This window comes from Corythoichthys intestinalis, chromosome 17 (assembly GCF_030265065.1).
Source record: "Corythoichthys intestinalis isolate RoL2023-P3 chromosome 17, ASM3026506v1, whole genome shotgun sequence".
Classification (NCBI taxonomy): Eukaryota; Metazoa; Chordata; class Actinopteri; order Syngnathiformes; family Syngnathidae; genus Corythoichthys; species Corythoichthys intestinalis.
The window spans coordinates 5,997,345-6,015,700 of NC_080411.1; the positions used below are offsets into that span (position 1 = coordinate 5,997,345).

Here is an 18,356-nt window from a genome sequence, read left to right on the forward strand (position 1 = left end):
ACATAATTCAATTAGAAATTCAAAAATAAAAAAAAAAAAAATAAAAAAAAACAGTTCATTTTTACCAAATTAAAAAGACGCTATTTAAGAGAATCTGTTACTAGGATACAAGGAATATCCGGGCGGACCCAAACAAGCTTGCAGAGATTTTGCAGAAGGAAAAGTAGGATCATCAGAACAGAGGTATATATTTTTTATACTACTTAATTCATTAACTGCCATTGACGGCGATAGACGTCTAATCCATTTGAACTGTAAAGGCTGGCTGTTATCATATTTATTTTGGGCAGTGGCGGAACAAATGTGACTAGTGGACAATTATTCGTGGTCTCCTCCACACTTTCGCAGGCCCCTCAAGACGATTGTTTTGTGTGTGTGTGTGGGGGCGTGAAAGTGGAAATTTTTTGCTTGACCAGCAGAGTGCAGTGTATCCACCCAAATCAATAAAAATGCAAACACTTTGAAAACAAACCCTTAATTAAAACGCCACTTTAATTAAAGGAATACTCGAAGCAGCAAAATAAAATAAAAAATTCTAATCGACTACTTGAGTTAATCGATTAATCGTTGCAACACTATACGAATGCATTAAAAAAAAAAAAAAAAAACTAACCTTATGTTGGTCTTAACAGGAAGCAGCTGGATTGCATTTGAACACTTAATTTTTCATTGAAAAAGTTTTCTTCGATTGAAGCAATCCTTTTTGTGTTTGGCCCATATTATGAGTAGGAAATTTGTGTCTAAATCATTTAATCCCCAAAAAGTTGCTTCCATCAAAAAAAAATTTTTTTAATCAAAGAAAAAAATTCTTTTTGAAAAATAAAATTGCCCTCCCCTAATTTTTTTGGGTGGGGGAATTATATGCAAAGCAAATGACCGTCTAAGTTGTTAGTTGCATGATCTGTTCAAAAAATAATTTTGACCCATCATAAAAACATTTTTTTTTTGTTCATTTCATTCATTTTTGTTGCAGTTTTATTGCTTAACAACTTTTATATATACAGTGCCCTCCATAATTATTGGCACCCCTGAAAAAAATGTGTTTTTTAGCTTCTAATAATTTTTTTAAAAATTCAAATAATATGGGACCTTAATGGGAAAAAAAAGAGAAAAATCCAACCTTCAATACAAGTGCATTCATTCAATGGGGGAAAAAAATCCTACATAAAGAAAAAAGTATTTGACATCAAATAATGTGTGTCACAATTATTAGCACCCCTGGTGTTAATACTTTATACAACCCCCTTTTGCCAACAAAACAAGGTCTGGGGACTGAGATGGCCATGGGAGGAGCTTGATTTTGTGTCTGGTGAACCATTTCTGTGTAGATTTGGCCATATGTTTAGTGTCATTGACTTGTTGAAAGACCCAGTGACGACCCATCTTCAGCTTTCGGGCAGAGGGCAACAGATTTTGATTTAAAATGTCCTGGTATTTCAAAGCATTCATGATGCCATGCACCCTAACAAGGTTCCCAGGGCCTTTGGAAGCAAAACAGCCCCACAGCATCACTGACCCACCCCCATATTTCACAGTGGGTATGAGGTGCTTTTCAGCATGCGCATCTTTCGTGGCACGCCAGACCCACTTAGAGTGTTTGTTGCCAAAAAGCCAAAAAGCTCAATCTTGGTCTCATCTGACCAAAGCACACGGTGCCAGTTGAAGCCTGGGACTGTGTGTGTTTTTGTGTGAGACATGAAAGTGGATTTTTCTTTGCGGGACCCCCAGACAACCTGCCAAGCAGCTAGCAGAGATATTTACAGGTTTCTACAGGTATCAGCAAATCTCATTTAATGCACCTTAAGATTTCGCCCATGTATCAATACTTGTTGTATCGCCATATTTTAAGATCATTGTTATTGTGAGCCTTGAATAATGATCAAATCATGAGGTTCCCACCCCTATTTGAAAACCTCTGCTTATGCCATCATGGGCAGGCAATCGGTGAATTAAAAACCCTAATTAGTGATGTAAATGCGCAGCAAAATGTCCCATAATTCTTGGCGAAATATTTTTTTTCCCTATTTTTTGCCAGCATGCCATTCCTTAAAAGAACTTTTCAAAATCCATCACGTTCGGCCCTGCTGGACGCTCAGTCGAAGAAATGTGGGACACGTGCGACCGTTTTCTCCGTCAATGGAGACCAATACACCGGGGAGTGGCTCGACAACAAAAAACATGGTGGGTATGACCAGACTCCACTATCAGTTGACAAAACAGCATTGCACCATGTCTTCCCGTTGGGGGCTGACCCAGGCAGAACTTTGAGTTGGCTTTCTCTATGGTAAACTCAAACACGCAGTGTTCTAACGCCGGATTTAGGTGGAAAAAGGACAAAGGTTTTACTGCATACAAGCAGGCAGGAGTGTCTCAAGAATGATTTGGTCTTGGATTCAAGCTAATTATAATATTAAATAGCACCATGCATGCACTTTGAAATGTGAGAAAAAATCAATGGATAAAATGAGTCTAACTTTGGCTTGAAATATTTACGTAAAATGAATTATAACTGCCAGTTTTTTGCTGTTGACCAAGAATCTAGATGGTTTTACGTTCATATCCATAGAAATTCCGTAACATAAGCATTCATTTGCAAGAATTAAAAAGCTGTTTGTTTCGTGACGGCCGCCATATTACACCATTCCGTAACTTTTGTTTCAAATATTTACGTAAAATGAACGGTAGCTGCCCGTTATTTGCTTTTAACCAATTATATAGACTGTTTTACGTTCATATCTATTGAAATCCCGCGATTTAAGCATTTATTTACGAGAATTTTCAACTTAAAAGCGCTTTGCTTGGTGACAGCCGCCATGTTGGATTACACAATACCGTAACTTTTTCTTGAAATATTTACGTAAAATTAACGATAACTGCCCGTTTTTTGCTTTTAACCAATAATATAGACGGTTATACCCTCATATTTATTGAAATTCTGTGATTTAAGCTTTTACTTACGAGAATTTTTAACTTAAAAGATCTTTGCTTCGTGACAGCTGCCATGTTGGATTACACAATACCGTAACTTTTGCTTGAAAGTTGAAATATTTACGTAAAATGAACGATAACTGCCCGTTTTTTGCTTTTAACCGATAATATAGACGGTTATACGCTCATATTTATTGAAATTCTGTGATTTAAGCTTTTATTTACGAGAATTTTCAACTTAAAAATTTCTTTGCTTTGTGGTGCCCGCCATGTTGGATTACCAATACCGTAACTTTTGCTAGAAATATTTACGTAAAATGAACGATAACTGCCCGTTTTTTGCTTTTAACCAATAATATAGACGGTTTTACGTTCATATTTATTGAAATTCTGTGATTTAAGCTTTTATTTACGAGAATTTTCAACTTAAAAGCTCTTTGTTTTGTGACAGCCGCCAAGTTGGATTACACAATACCGTAACTTTTGCTTGAAATATTTACGTAAAATGAACGGTAACTGCCCGTTTTTTTGCTTTTAACCAATAATATAGACGGTTTTACGCTCATATCTATTGAAATTCTGTGATTTAAGCATTTATTTGCAAAAACTTTCAACTTAAAAAGCTCTTTTTGTGACAGCCGCCATGTTGGATTTTATATCGCTACACAATAGCGGAATTCAACCTAAATTTGTTGTGTATTGTATATAGAAAAATGCAAATTTGGATTTTGTCGAGTAAAATTAAGATGATTCTGCATGCTTTCCTCAAGTATTAAATTTCTGATGTGAACATTGAGTCATTTATTAGCTGTTGAAAAAATATTAGCACTAAAAAAAAAAAAAAAAAAAATTAAGTTGCTATTTTGGGCAAAAACTTATATGATATGCTAAATATTGCTATTGATCCTGAAAATATCGATGATTATCTGTGTATTTGGTGATTTTTGCGCATTTAGTGTAAAATTTGAGAATGCTACAGCAATTTTAAGTTTTGTTATACTTATTCGGGAACGACTTTGAATTTTTTTATGTCGCTGCTCATGGAGACTCATATATGCCTAAGGGAGGTGCCTGTTTTGGTTTCAAGTTGGTTTGAAAATATTTTAATTCTAAGTTTTTTTTGAAAATAAGCCCCCTACGGATCGGCCCCGAGCCCCGTCAACTGATAGTGAAGTCCATGGTGTGACATAATGCTGCAATAATATATATAAAATGACAACATTAATCGATATTACTTGCTAATATTCAAGGAAAGGGCACTCAGGTGTGGAAGTCCGGGAATATTTACAACGGTGACTGGAAGGCGGGAAATTGTGACGGATACGGCACCTTTAGTGTTCTTCAACGCAACACAAAGACATATGCAAAGAAGTATTGCGGCGAATGGAAAAATGGGATGAAGCATGTACGTAATGCATTTGTTCTTATAATGAAAAATATTCATTGGAGTTCATCAGCCAAAAAAAAAGAAAATCTGAAAAGGCGACTTCAAATAAAAATGGCTGACTTGCTGTTCAATTTCAGGCATGGGTTCTTTAGACTTTTTCACGCGACCTGTTATGATAGCAGAGATGGGTACAGCAGCCCAAAATTTTACTCAAGTAAAAGTTGTGTTACTTCTAAATAACATTGCTCAAGTAAAAGTAGTCATCCAAAAATTTACTCAAGTACAAGTAAAAAAGTATTTGTTGAAAAGAATACTCAAGTCATGAGTAAAAATTGTAACTGCTTACAATATCTCATTTAAAAAAATAGTAATAATAATGGTATTTTTTTAGGGCTGTCAAATGATTAAAATTTTTAATCGAGTTAATTACAGCTTAAAAAGTAATTAATCGTAATTAATCGCAATTCAAACCATCTATAAAATATGCCATATTTTTCTGTAAATTATTGTTGGAATGGAAAGAAAAGACGCATGACGGATATATACATTCAACATACGGTACATAAGTACTGTGTTTATTATAACAATAAATCAACAAGATGGCATTAACATTATTAACATTCTGTTAAAGCGATCCATTGGATAGAAAGACTTGTAGTTCTTAAAGGATAAATGTTAGTACAAGTTATAGAAATTTTATATTAAAACCCCTCTTAATGTTTTTGTTTTAATAAAATTAGTAAAATTTTCAATTAAAAAAAATAAACTAATAGCCCGCCATTGTTGATGTTAATAATTACACAATGCTAATGGGTGCTTAAGCCCATAAAATCAGTCGCACCCAAGCGCCAGCAGAGAGCGGCAAAACACCGAAAAACACCACAAGTACAGCTTTCACTGTGCCGTCATTTTAATCTGTTTGAGCGGGGCATGTGTGTTAGTTGCGCCAAATATTTTAACGTGATTAATTTTAAAAATTAATTACCGCCTGTTAACGCGATAATTTTGACAGCCCTAGAATTTTTTTCCCAGCACGAATTCATCGATATGAACATTTATGACAGTATTATGTCGAAAAGATAGCACACATATCATCCAATTCAATTCTGTCCAAATAGCATGAGTGCCCTCTAGTGGAGAAAACCTTTCAAGGATTTTTTTATTGTCTCCTCAGTTCACATTTTCCGTCATACCGTAGCTATTTTGGAGGTCCCAAATATGTAGCGAGAAATCTGTGGCTTGGAACGGCAGTGCTCACCCAGTTTTTGCTCTGTCCTGTGTCTGTCAGTGACACTAGACCTGAGATTTTTCCCCTGCTCAAAAATAGACAAAGTCGATATTATGGTAGTACTTCGGCTATTGAAAAGAAACAGACGGCCACGGCTTACAGGCGGAAGGACAGCTGACATGCAGGCAACGCCTCCAACATGATTTTACATTTACATGATCATCATCCGTAACTTTACACAAAATTTAAAGTAAGTAAACACTGGCAGATAACGTGGCTAGTTACCATGCCAAGTCGGCTAACTAGTTTTCTCTCTACCTTTAGCCTACTTTTGCAAAGTCTTTTATGGAGTCACAGGAGTGCCAAAATTAAAAATAAATAAATAAATGAATAAATAAATAAATGAACGAAAAAATGTAAAGAGAAATAAATATATAAATAAATAAAAATATAACGGTATACTTTGTCATTGACATTTACTTTTGGTCATTAACAACCACAAACGGAAAAAACAATGACAATATTTTTCATTGACTTTTACTTTCTGTCATTGAACACCACAAAAGGAAAAAACAATGACAATTGTAGTTTTTGCCTTTGCCTTTTCTGTTTGGCTTTTACATTGTCATTGTCATTTGTCGATCGCCTTTCCTCTTCGGGAATGAAAATGGCAAATGCGCAGAGAAACGGTCTGTCAATCAAATGACGTTGGGCGGGGCTTTCCAACCAGGAATAGTAGTCGATAACTGATTATTCCTAGTTTACCTGAAGGAAAGTGATGTCGGTTATCGAGTTGCACGTGCGGTTTTTATGGATAGGATAGACTGGATAGATATGGATATGGATAGACTTTTTACGTGATGGATTCAACGATAGAAATACGGTACATTTTTCTAGACCGGTAAAAAAAATTATTATAAAACATATTATTTGACACACATGCCAGACCATTCAAAGAATAATTATTTTCTATGTCCGAATCTTCGCGTTTATAATCATGAGGACATTGGAGGAAGTGGCGTAGTGCAGTCACACAAAACAGCCGCGGTCGCGCTTGGGTAGCCGTACGGCGCATGTGCGGAAAGTTAAACCAGGAATAATCAGTTATCGACTACTATTCCTGCTTGGAAAGCCCCTCCCAACGTCATTTGATTGACAGGCCGTTTCTCTGCGCATTTGCCATTTACATTTCCAAAGAGGAAAGGCGATCGACAAATGACAATGACAATGTGAAAGCCAAACAGAAAAGGCAAAGGCAAAAAATACAATTGTCATTTTTTTTTTTTTTTAAATATTTATTTATTCGTTCATTTATTTACCTATTCATTTATTTATTTATATATTTATTTCTCTTTATATTTATTTATTCGTTCATTTATTTATTTATTCATTTATTTTTAATTTTGGCACTCCTGTGACTCCATAGTCTTTCACCATTGTAAACATCGGCCAATTGGCAAATATGTTGCGAAAGATTAAAAAATCCTGTTCAATGGAATATATATATATATATTTTTTTACCCATATATCTCAAAACAACACATTTTAGAGCTATTATTGCAATACGGTGATACAATAATAATTGTTACGGGCTTACTCGATGAAATTTTCAGTAGAATACTCGATTACTAAAATTTTCGATAACTGCAGCCCTACATATACAGTCATGTGAAAAAAATAGGACACCCTATGGAAGCCCGTGTGTTTTCTTGGTCATAAGGATATTTAATATCAATTTAACAATCCCGAGAGATTCAAGTAATAGAACTAAACAATTAAAACTGGAAAAAAAGATTATTTTTTTTAAACTTTCTGTAAAATGTAATTTTAAATAAATGCAATTTCTGTTGAGGAATAAATTAGGACACTCCCACATTCAATCCCACTTAAAATGGCTAAACTCACACACAGGTGTATCACATCAGTTGCACATGATTAGAACATCATTATTCAGTGTTTTGAAGGAGGTTTGCCTTATTTAAATCTCACGTGTGCTGTGCCACTGATGGTTGAAGTGAGAGAAAACACCAGGTTAAGATCAAACGAGCTATCCGAGGCCTTCAGAAAGAAGATTGTAATTATGAGACTGGTAAGGGATTTCAAAAGATCTCAAAAGAAAATAAAATCAGCCATTCCACTGTCCGGAAAATAGTCTACAAGTGGAGGACATTCAAAACAATGGCCAACATGCCCAGGTCTGGCCGTCCAAGCAAGTTCACCCCGAGAGCAGAGTGCAAGATGCTAAAAGAAGTCTCTTAAAGCCCTAAAATGCCATCACGGGACCTCCTGCAGGCTCTTGCTACTGTTGATGTGACAGTCCATGCCTCTACCTTCAGAAAGTGACTACACAAATTTAACATTCGTGGGAGGTGTGCAAGGAGGAAACCTTTGCTCTCCAAGAAGAACATTAAACGCAGACTGAAGTTTGCCAGAGTGAATGTAGACAAAGACCAGGACTTCTGGAATAATTTCCTTTGGCCAGATGAATCTAAAATTGAATTATTTGGACACATGATGTCAAGTTCAAAAATAGACCCTTAGTTAGACATTTGTAAAATTACCCAAAAATAAGGAGAGAAGACACTCAGTTTTCTTGGCCAAGGAGAGCAAAAGAGGGACTAGACAGAGGAATGCTAGATTACGCTGTATAGTCACCAAAATTGATCTAAGAAAAAACCCTTGTTGCTATTTTAATCTAGGGGTTTGTCCTAACACAGAAGGGTGCCACCCTGAGGGAGGGGGAGAGCAAGCTGGAGACACCCATGTGATTTTGGTTGGCTATGTGTGAGCATGTAGGTGGAACTAACTAAATACACATGTGTAAGCAAAGGCACATGTAAAAAATGGTCAAAATGACCCAGACACTTCAGTTATGCAACGCTGCGGCCATGGAAGATGTCCTCGAATGGAAAATTGTCCTCGAAGGTCTAGACGACAGTCCAGACGCCAGGTGCTGAAGATGTCTCGGAAGGTCTAGTTACGCAATGATGCGGCCATGAAGCAAGGCAGTTGTCATCCCGACCCTCTTTACTCTTTATAACACTTAAACATTATACTACAACCTAGTATAGCAAGCAATAATCATTTACTGGTTATATCAATAAGAAAAAATATGGCAATATGTATTATTTATGGTATATATGAGCACAAGCAAATATTCAATCAATCAAGCAAATATTCAATCAATCAACCCTCGATAATTACCTCAACACATGACCAGAGGACATGTTTGGCGTATACCCAATACTGCAGTTCAGGAAAAGAACCTCATACCAACTGTGAGGCATGGAGATGAAAGTGTCATGGTTTGGGGATGCTTTGCTGCAGCAGGACCTGGCCAGTTCACCATCATAGAATCCACCATGAATTCTATCGTGTATCAGAGGGTCCTTGAGGAACATGCGAGATCATCTGTGAAAAAAATTAAAGCTGTGGCAAAACTGGACCCTGCAACATGAGAATGGTCCAACACATACCAGTAAATCCACCAAAGACTGGCTGATGTGACTTGAAATGGGCTGTACATGCAAGAAACCTCTCAAACATCTCACAGCTGAAAGTATTCTGCGTTGAGGAGTGGGGCAAACTTTCTTCAGACCGATGTCAAAGACTGGTAGATGGCTACAAAAAGCGTCTCACTGAAGTTATTTCAGCCAAAGGGGGTAACGACAGCTATTAGGTGGTAGGGTGTCCTAACTTTTTCCTCAGTTAGAATATGCATTTTTGTTGATATATTTGGTTTAATGAGTAAAACAATGTTAATTTATGTCGTTTACCTGCAATTAAATCACTTTCTTTTCCAGAAATATAGAAAAACAAGATCAGACATTGATATGTGAACATTTCTTGATAAAGAACTGAATATTTCATGAGGTGTCCTAATTTTTTCCATGACTGTAAATGTACTTAATTCCTTAGGGCCACGGTGTATACTTGTACAACAGTTCTTCAGTGTATGAGGGTCAATGGAATGAGAACCATCGAAGCGGTTGGGGAAGAATGCTCTTTAACAGCGGAGACATTTACGAGGGAGAGTGGAAAAATGATAAAGAGCACGGTTTTGGTATCCTTCATTATGGTAACGCAACTTTTACTTGATTCTTTTCTCAATTATAAAAAAATACACCGAATTGTACGTGAGTTCACCTTTCAAATTTGTGATGTCTCAAGCAAACGGGAATCTGTACGAAGGGTCCTGGAGGTACGGCGCGAAAGATGGGAACGGAAAGTTGTACTACCGTGACAAAGCGCAACAGTATCAAGGTCTCTGGGTGCGAGGGGAACCCAAATGCGGGACTTTGGAGGACTTGGGAGAACATGGGGCGCAACCGGCAAAGTGTCCAATTCCACAGGTATGATTGTGTATTTAAAGGAGCAATAGTTAAGATTTGCACTTTTAAGTAGAAACTGCAATTTCTGGAGAAATTACTCTGGGTCTTTGCTTTGTGGAGATACAGATCTTAGCCCCGCCCCATTTGGTTTGGGGACATTTTGGGGACGATATCAGGTTGAACATTTGGGGGGGCGTGGCCTGGTCATATCAGGTCATTTGGGGACATTTGGGGGTCATGGCCTGGTCATATAAGGTCATTTGGGGACATTTGGACAGTGTGTCCTTGTCATATCAGGTCATTTGGGAGGCGTGGCCTGGTCATATCCGGTCATTTGGGGACATTCAGTGGCCTGGTCAAATCTGGTCATTTGGGGGCGTGGCCTGGTCATATCAGGTCATTTGCGGACATTTGGGGGGCGTGTCTGATTGATATCTGGTCATTTCCTGTTGATTTGGGGACATTGTTTTTTTTTTGCCATTGAAAATGAATGGGAAAAAAATTGGGCGTCCATGGCCGTCAAGGCATGGACTAACGTCGGCGTCAATAAGATCCAAGTACATTGGCATCAATAGAATGGACAAACATGCCCGTCAATGGTGTTAAAGTAAATGACATTGAAAATGAATAGGAAATTTGGAGCACCGTGGCCGTCAATGGCAGCACCTTTCATAAGCGTCAATGGAATTGGGGAAGTTTGGGGGACACGTCCTATGATATTTGGTCATTTCCTGTTGATTTGGGGACATTGTTTTTTTTTCCCCATTGAAAACGAATGGGAAAATTTTTGGACGTCCATGGCCATCAATGGCATCGAGTTACATAGGCGTCACTGGAATCCAAGTACATTAGCATCAATAGATTCGACATGCATGGCCGTTAATGGCATCAATGCAATGTAAATTCCATTGAAAATCCCATTGGAAGAGAATGGGAAATTTTCCCATTAGAAATGAATGGGAAAGTTTTTGGCAAATTTTCGGGTAACTGTATTTTTTTGTATACAACTTTTACGCCCCATTTTTATGTCCAAATTATGTGATTTGGTCAAAAATTGTAGGACTAGATACATTTTGAATTTTAATTTTGTTGTTGTTGAAAAATCGGCGTTTACGGGCGAACAGAAAATTTTACAGGATCATTAAAAAAATTCCCTGCGTCGCGTGAAAATTTCGGTCGTTTCAATAATCGAATGGTGCCGATCGGTCAAATGGTTCGGGCTGTGCGGCGCGCTGAAGAAATCCCATTAGAAAAAAAAAAAAAAAACTGAATAACATTTAACACATTTAATTATTCATTAAATGGCCCTAATCTTTCGAGACATTACAGAAACATGTTTTTTGGAAATACTTGTAATACGGGTCTCAATGGTAAAGCCAAGATTTTCCTATTTTAAATGTCAATACTCAGTACTCCCCCATGAGTCATCACCTTATCGTGGTGGAGGGGTTTGCGTGTCTCAATGATCCTAGGAGCTATGTTGTCTGGGGCTTCAAGCCCCTGGTAGGGTCACCCATGGCAAACAGGTCCTAGGTGAGAGGCCAGACAAAGTATGGCTCAAAAAGACCCCTTATGATGAGCAACATTAATGAACCCCAGTTTCCCTTGCCCGGACGCGGGTTACCGGGGCCTCCCTCTGGAGCCAGGCCTGGAGGTGGGGCTCGAAGGCAAGCGTCTGGTGGCCGGGCCTGTCCCCATGGGGCCCGGCCGGGCTCAGCCCGAAAAGGCAACGTGGGTTCCCCTTCCCATGGGCTCACCACCTGTGGGAGGGGCCAAAGGGGTCGGGTGCGTAGGGAGTTGGGCGGCAGCCAAAGGCGGGGGCCTTGGCGGTCCGACCCCCAGCTGCTGAAGCTAACTCATGGGACATGGAATGTCACCTCTCTGGCAGGGAAGCAGCCTGAGCTGGAGTGTGAGGCAGAGAAGTTCCGACTAGATATAGTCGGACTCTCCTCCACACACAGCTTGGGTTCTGGTACCAATCCTCTCGAGAGGGGTTGGACTCTCTTCCACTCTGGAGTTGCCCATGGTGAGAGGCGCCGGGCAGGTGTGGGCATACTTATTGCCCCCCGGCTTGGCGCCTGTACGTTGGGGTTTACCCCGGTGGACGAGAGGGTATCCTCCCTCCGCCTTCGGGTGGGGGGACGGGTTCTAACTGTTGTTTGCGCTTATGCACCGAACAGCAGTTCAGAATACCCACCCTTTTTGGAGTCCTTGGAGGGTGTGCTAGAGAGCGCCCCCTCTGGGGACTCCCTCGTTCTACTGGGGGACTTCAATGCTCACGTGGGCAATGACAGTGAGACCTGGAGGGGCGTGATTGGGAGGAACGGCCCCCCCGATCAGAACCCGAGTGGTGTTCTGTTATTGGACTTCTGTGCTCGTCACGGTTTGTCTATAACGAACACCATGTTCAAACATAGGGGTGTCCATATGTGCACTTGGCACCAGGACACCCTAGGCCGCAGTTCGATGATCGACTTTGTAATCGTGTCATCGGACTTGCGGCCGCATGTTTTGGACACTCGGGTGAAGAGAGGGGCGGAGCTGTCAACTGATCACCACCTGGTGGTGTGTTGGCTCCGATGGCGGGGGAAGATGCTGGCCAGACCAGGCAGGCCCAAACGTATTGTGAGGGTCTGCTGGGAACGTCTGGCAGAATCCCCTGTCAGAAAGAGTTTCAACACCTACCTCCGGCAGAACTTCTCGTCCCGGGGGAGGTGGGGGACATTGAGTCCGAGTGGGCCATGTTCCGCACCTCCATTGTTGAGGCGGCCGATCAGAGCTGTGGCCGTAAGGTGGTTGGTGCCTGTCGTGGCGGCAATCCCCGAACCTGCTGGTGGACACCAGCGGTAAGGGATGCCGTCAAGCTGAAGAAGGAGGCCTATCGGGCCTTTTTGGCCTGTGGGACTCCGGAGGCAGCTTACAGGTACCGGCTGGCCAAGCGGACTGCGGCCTCGGCAGACGCCGAGGCAAAAACTCGGACATGGGAGGAGTTCGGTGAGGCCATGGAAAATGACTTCCGGACGGCTTCGAGGAAATTCTGGTCCACCATCTGGCGTCTGAGGAGAGGAAAGCAGTGCACCATTAACACTGTGTATAGTGAAGATGGTGTACTGCTGACCTCGACTCGGGACGTCGTGAGTCGGTGGGGAGAATACTTCGAAGCCCTCCTCAATTCCACCGACACGCCTTCCTTTGAGGAAGCAGAGTCTGGGGACTCTGAGGTGGGCTCTTCGATCTCTGGGGTTGAAGTCACTGAGGCGGTTGGCAAGCTCCTCGGTGGCAAGGCCCCGGGGGTGGATGAGATCCGCCCGGAGTTCCTAAAGGCTCTGGATGTTGTAGGGCTGTCATGGCTGACACGCCTCTACAACATCGCGTGGACATCGGGGACAGTGCCTCTGGATTGGCAGACCGGGGTGGTGGTTCCAATTATAGAGGAATCACACTCCTCAGCCTCCCCGGTAAAGTCTATTCAGGGGTGCTGGAGAGGAGGGTCCGTCGGGAAGTCGAATCTCGGATTCAGGAGGAGCAGTGTGGTTTTCGTCCCGGCCGTGGAACAGTGGACCAGCTCTACACCCTCAGCAGGGTCCTCGAGGGTGCGTGGGAGTTCGCCCAACCAGTCTACATGTGTTTTGTGGATTTGGAGAAGGCGTTCGACCGTGTGCCTAGGGGAATCCTGTGGAGGGTGCTCCGGGAGTACGGGGTACCGAACCCTTTGGTAAGGGCTGTTCGGTCCCTGTACGACCGGTGTCAGAGTCTGGTCCGCATTGCCGGCAGTAAGTCAAATTCGTTCCCAGTGAGGGTTGGACTCCGCCAAGGCTGCCCTTTGTCACAGATTTTGTTCATAATTTTTATGGACAGAATTTCTAGGCGCAGCCGAAGCGTTGAGGGGGTCCGGTTTGGTGACCTCAGCATTGAATCTCTGCTTTTTGCAGATGATTTAGTGCTGTTGGCTTCATCAAGCCGTGACCTCCAACTCTCACTGGAGCGGTTCGCAGCTCAGTGTGAAGCGGTTGGGATGAAGATCAGCACCTCCAAATCCGAGACCATGGTCCTCAGTCGGAAAAGGGTGGAGTGCCCTCTCCGGGTCGGGGATGAGATCCTGCCCCAAGTGGAGGAGTTCAAGTATTTTGGGGTCTTGTTCACGAGTGACGGTAGGATGGAGCGGGAGATCGACAGGCGAATCGGTGGGGCGTCTGCAGTAATGCGGACTCTGCACCGGTCCGTAGTGGTGAAGAAGGAGCTGAGCCGAAAGGCAAAGCTCTCGATTTACCAGTCGATCTACGTTCCTACCCTCACCTATGGTCACAAGCTTTGGGTCGTGACCGAAAGAACAAGATCCCGGATACAAGCGGCCGAAATGAGTTTCCTCCGCAGGGTGTCCGGGCTCTCCCTTAGAGATAGGGTGAGAAGCTCGGTCATCCGGGAGGGACTCGGCGTCGAGCCTCTACTCCTCCGCGTAGAGAGGAGCCAGCTGAGGTGGCTCGGGCATCTGGTTCGGATGCCTCCCGGACGCCTCCCTGGAGAGGTGTTCCAGGCATGTCCCACCGGCGGGAGGCCCCGGGGACGACCCAGGACACGCTGGAGAGACTATGTCTCTCGGCTGGCCTGGGAACGCCTTGGGATCCCTCCGGAGGAGCTGGTTGAAGTGGCTGGGGAGAGGGAAGTCTGGGCTTCCCTGTTAAAGCTGCTGCCCTCGCGACCCGACCCCGGAACAAGCGGAAGATAATGGATGGATGGAATACTCAGTACTAGCTAGTTGTTATTGTCTTGTTTCTGTGTTTACAAAGGATGTCCTGCCCTCCCTCCACTTATCAGCCAATTATGAGATTGTTTGTTACCAGGGCTCTGTAGGCTTCACAAATTAAGTACAAGTAGTCCCGGGTTACGACGCCAGCGTCTATTTTTTTTTTTTTTTTTAAATGTAAACTTTTGTTTTGGGATGCATCCTTTTATTTTGGCGCAGGAGGTGTAGAACAGGAAGCAAGCGCATGTAGAGACGCGCCCACCCCACACAGAGCGCAGCCAAATGACAGAGGTGACAGCTTGCGCGCACATTTGTTGCTTGTGAAGCATACAGAGACTGTATAAAACCCCTTTTGTGCTGTTTATTGTGCGGTTTCAATTGTGGTCGAATACTTGGGGCGAGTTTATGTGATTGTTTTTGATGATGTGCTGATGCTAACTGATACATGCTAATCGTTTGTTATTGCTGTATCAGCAGCTACTTGTGAACGCAAGTTTGAATTGCTGTTGTGGAAGATGAGACTGATTTCATTTCATTTTTAGTTTCATTCTGCAAGTGTTAAAGTCATGAGCCGCTGAATGAAGTCAGCAAACCACACGGATGTATGACATCGTCATTTTGGAGGTTAGCTTAAGGTCTTGCTAGGACTTAGCGCCAATGTCTTAAAGAGGACAGTATAATGACGTATAATACATGTTTTTGGGTAGGTTTTTTTTCTTAATTTAGTGGGTGTTTTGTGGTATTTAAAGGGTTAATTCCAATTTACACAAAAATCCGGGTTGCATCACCAGCACAGGAACGGCACTCGTTCGTAAACCGGGGACTACCTGTATACAGTAGACATATATGCACTTGTCCTAAACTTAAACACACTACAAGTATACACTTTGAATTTTTTTTCCCATTTTTCTTTGTTTGGATCGATTATTTAATCATCTAAAATATCGGGGAAACCACTAACAAAAACCAAAAAAATACAATTAAGTGATAGTTATGAGGTAGATATGCTTGACCTAAAAGTCTGAGTTTCAAATATGCAAGTGAATAATTTTTTTAAGTCGTTTTTTTAACTTAATATTAGACATCAATTAATGATTCTAAGCTAAAAATGATCGACAGTTTGAATAATAAGTATACTTACTTCTTTTGATGGCTGGGTTCAAACAAAAGCAATTGTGCAGTGTCTGTAAATGGGGGTCTCCAGGGTAAAACGGACAAATTAAAAATAGTCCGGGGACATAATGCGCCATGAAACTGCTGTGACAGCATATAGACATATTGTTCTATCAAACACAACAGTTATTTTGGCTTAAAATTGCAGTTTATTAAAGAAAATACAGCAGTTTATTTTAAAGAGGGGCGCATGAGCAGAAACTGCTTTTTCAGCCTGTCTGCGTTTTCCGCCATGTACACATTTAATCCTCCGCAACACTCCCAGAAAAAAAGTCATGTAAACAGTACAGTACTGTAACATGTTTAAAACTTTTGTTCAAATAATAAAAAAATTTAGAATTTTTTTTTTTCGGTATTGGATCAGGACTCTGAATCAGCAGATTCTAAAAATCAGGTGACATGGACTCGGGTGCCAAAATATACAATCAGGACATCCCCATTTTAAACTCATAGCTGCAACTGTAGTAATGTAGTGTCATCCATTTGTCATGGATTTTAATGAATAACAAACATGTTTCTTTTGTTTCCTTAGAACAAACTCATGGATATGCAAAAAGTTCTTCAAGAGGCCAAGCTGGCTCATCTCAATCGCTGATGTACGAAGCAAATTTTTTCACAAAATAAAGTTGAATTTCTACTTCCATGTCAGGACTGATACACAATGGGAAAGGTGTGATCATGTGCCCTTGATGGCAATAGATGTCCAATCCATTTGAAATGGGAGGTCTGGCAGCGATTAAATAGCCCTAACAGTTCAAATTAGGGCTGCAATTATCGATTATTTTCGTAGTCGATTAATCGATGAACCATTAGTTCGAATAATCGAGTAATCGGATAAGGAACATGAAAAATTAAATTACCTGAGCCTCAAACAGTATAATAAATAAATGAGGATCTACTGTATGTACAATAAAAGAACAATTGGCTAATTTACATAGCATAAGTCCGCTAGTTTAAAACGCTATAACTTTTTTTTTTTTTTTTTTACAGTGCTCTTAACAAAAGGTTCAGACACATATTACAAAAAAGGCTAAATATACCTATAAACAAAATTACAACTGCATTAAAAAAAAACATGAGCGCAAACAAAAACTTGTCTTATGTTGGTCTTAATAGGGAGCACCTGGATTCAGCCATGTGAAATGAGGCAGACGAGAAGGCAGTGTATCTACCCAAATCAATAAAACTAAATGCAAATAAACCATTACAACGCCACTTAAACAAATACTCGAAGCAGCAAATTTTAATTCGAATCTATTTTTCGTAATCAAATACTCGTTGCAGCGCTAGTTCAAATGGATTGCTGCAACTTTTAATCGATTAATTCAATGAGAAAAAAAGCTTCAAATCAAAATTTGCTGCTCCAAGCATTCATTTAATTGGCATGGCGTTGTAATGGTTCTGAAAGTGCATTTAGTTTTATTGATTTGGGCGGATACACTGCCCTCTAGTGGCAACAGTGAATATGACATAACTCATGTAGCATGGCTGAACTCAGCTGCACCATGGTAAGACCAACATAAGGTACGTTTTTGTTTGAGCTAATCGTTTTTTCATTGGAACATTTACACTGGGGCAAATAAGTGTTTAGTCAACCACCAATTGTGTAAGTTCTCCGATTTGAAAAGATTAGAGAGGCCTGTAATTGTCAACATGGGTAAACCTCAACCATGGGAGACAGATTATGGGGGGGGGGGACCTGAAAATCACATTGTTTGATTTTTAAAGAATTTATTTCCAAATTATAGTGGAAAATAAGTATTTGGTCACCTACAAAAAAAGCAAGATTTCTGGCTGTCAAAGAGGTCTAACTTCTTCTAACGAGGTCTAACAAGGCTCCACTCGTTACCTGTATTAATGGCACCTGTTTTAACTCATTATCGGTATAAAAGACACCTGTCCACAACCTCAGTCAGTCACACTCCAAACTCCACTATGGCCAAGACCAAAGAGCTGTCGAAGGACATCAGAGACAAAATTGCTGACCTGCACCAGGCTGGGAACACTGAATCAGCAATAGGTAAAATGGTTAGCGTGAAGAAATCAACTGTGGGAGCAATTATTAGAAAATGGAAGACATACAACACCACAGATAATCTCCCTCGATCTGGGGCTCCATGCAAGATCTCACCCCGTGGCATCAAAATGATAACAAGAACCGAGAGCAAAAATCCCAGAACCACACGGGGGGACCTAGTGAATGACCTACAGAGAGCTGGGACCACAGTAACAAAGGCTACTATCAGTAACACAATGCGCCGCCAGGGGCTCAAATTCTGCACTGCCAGACGTGTCCCCCTGCTGAAGAAAGTACACATCCAGGCCTGTCTGCGGTTCGCTAGAGAGCATTTGGATGATTCAGAAGAGGAATGGGATAATGTGTTATGGTCAGATGAAACCAAAATAGAACTTTTTGGTAGAAACACAGGTTCTTGTGTTTGAAGGAGAAAGAATACTGAATTGCATCCGAAGAACACCATACCCACTGTGAAGCATGGGGGTGGAAACATCATGCTTTGGGGCTGTTTTTCTGCAAAGGGACCAGGACTGATCCTTGTAAAGGAA

The 18,356-nt window shown here is 41.3% G+C and overlaps 1 protein-coding gene across 1 annotated transcript; it reads left to right on the forward strand.

Moving 5' to 3' along the window:
* Positions 1-139: 139 nt before the first annotated feature.
* On the forward strand, positions 140-16,700 carry morn3 (MORN repeat containing 3). Its single transcript, XM_057818093.1, has 6 exons — positions 140-183; positions 2,036-2,181; positions 4,179-4,333; positions 9,462-9,621; positions 9,714-9,895; positions 16,324-16,700. The coding sequence occupies exons 2-6, from the start codon at positions 2,037-2,039 to the stop codon at positions 16,384-16,386; spliced, it is 705 nt and encodes a 234-aa protein (XP_057674076.1). The 5' UTR covers positions 140-183; position 2,036; the 3' UTR covers positions 16,387-16,700.
* The last annotated feature ends 1,656 nt before the right edge of the window (positions 16,701-18,356 follow it).

Excerpts from the sequence above, each read along its gene's own strand:
- morn3 (XM_057818093.1), top strand. The coding sequence starts at position 2,037 with ATGCCATTCCTTAAAAGAACTTTTCAAAATCCATCACGTTCGGCCCTG. Across the intron at positions 4,334-9,461 it reads GGAAAAATGGGATGAAGCAT|GGCCACGGTGTATACTTGTA; the intron begins GTACGTAATGCA and ends TTAATTCCTTAG. Across the intron at positions 9,622-9,713 it reads TTTTGGTATCCTTCATTATG|CAAACGGGAATCTGTACGAA; the intron begins GTAACGCAACTT and ends TGATGTCTCAAG.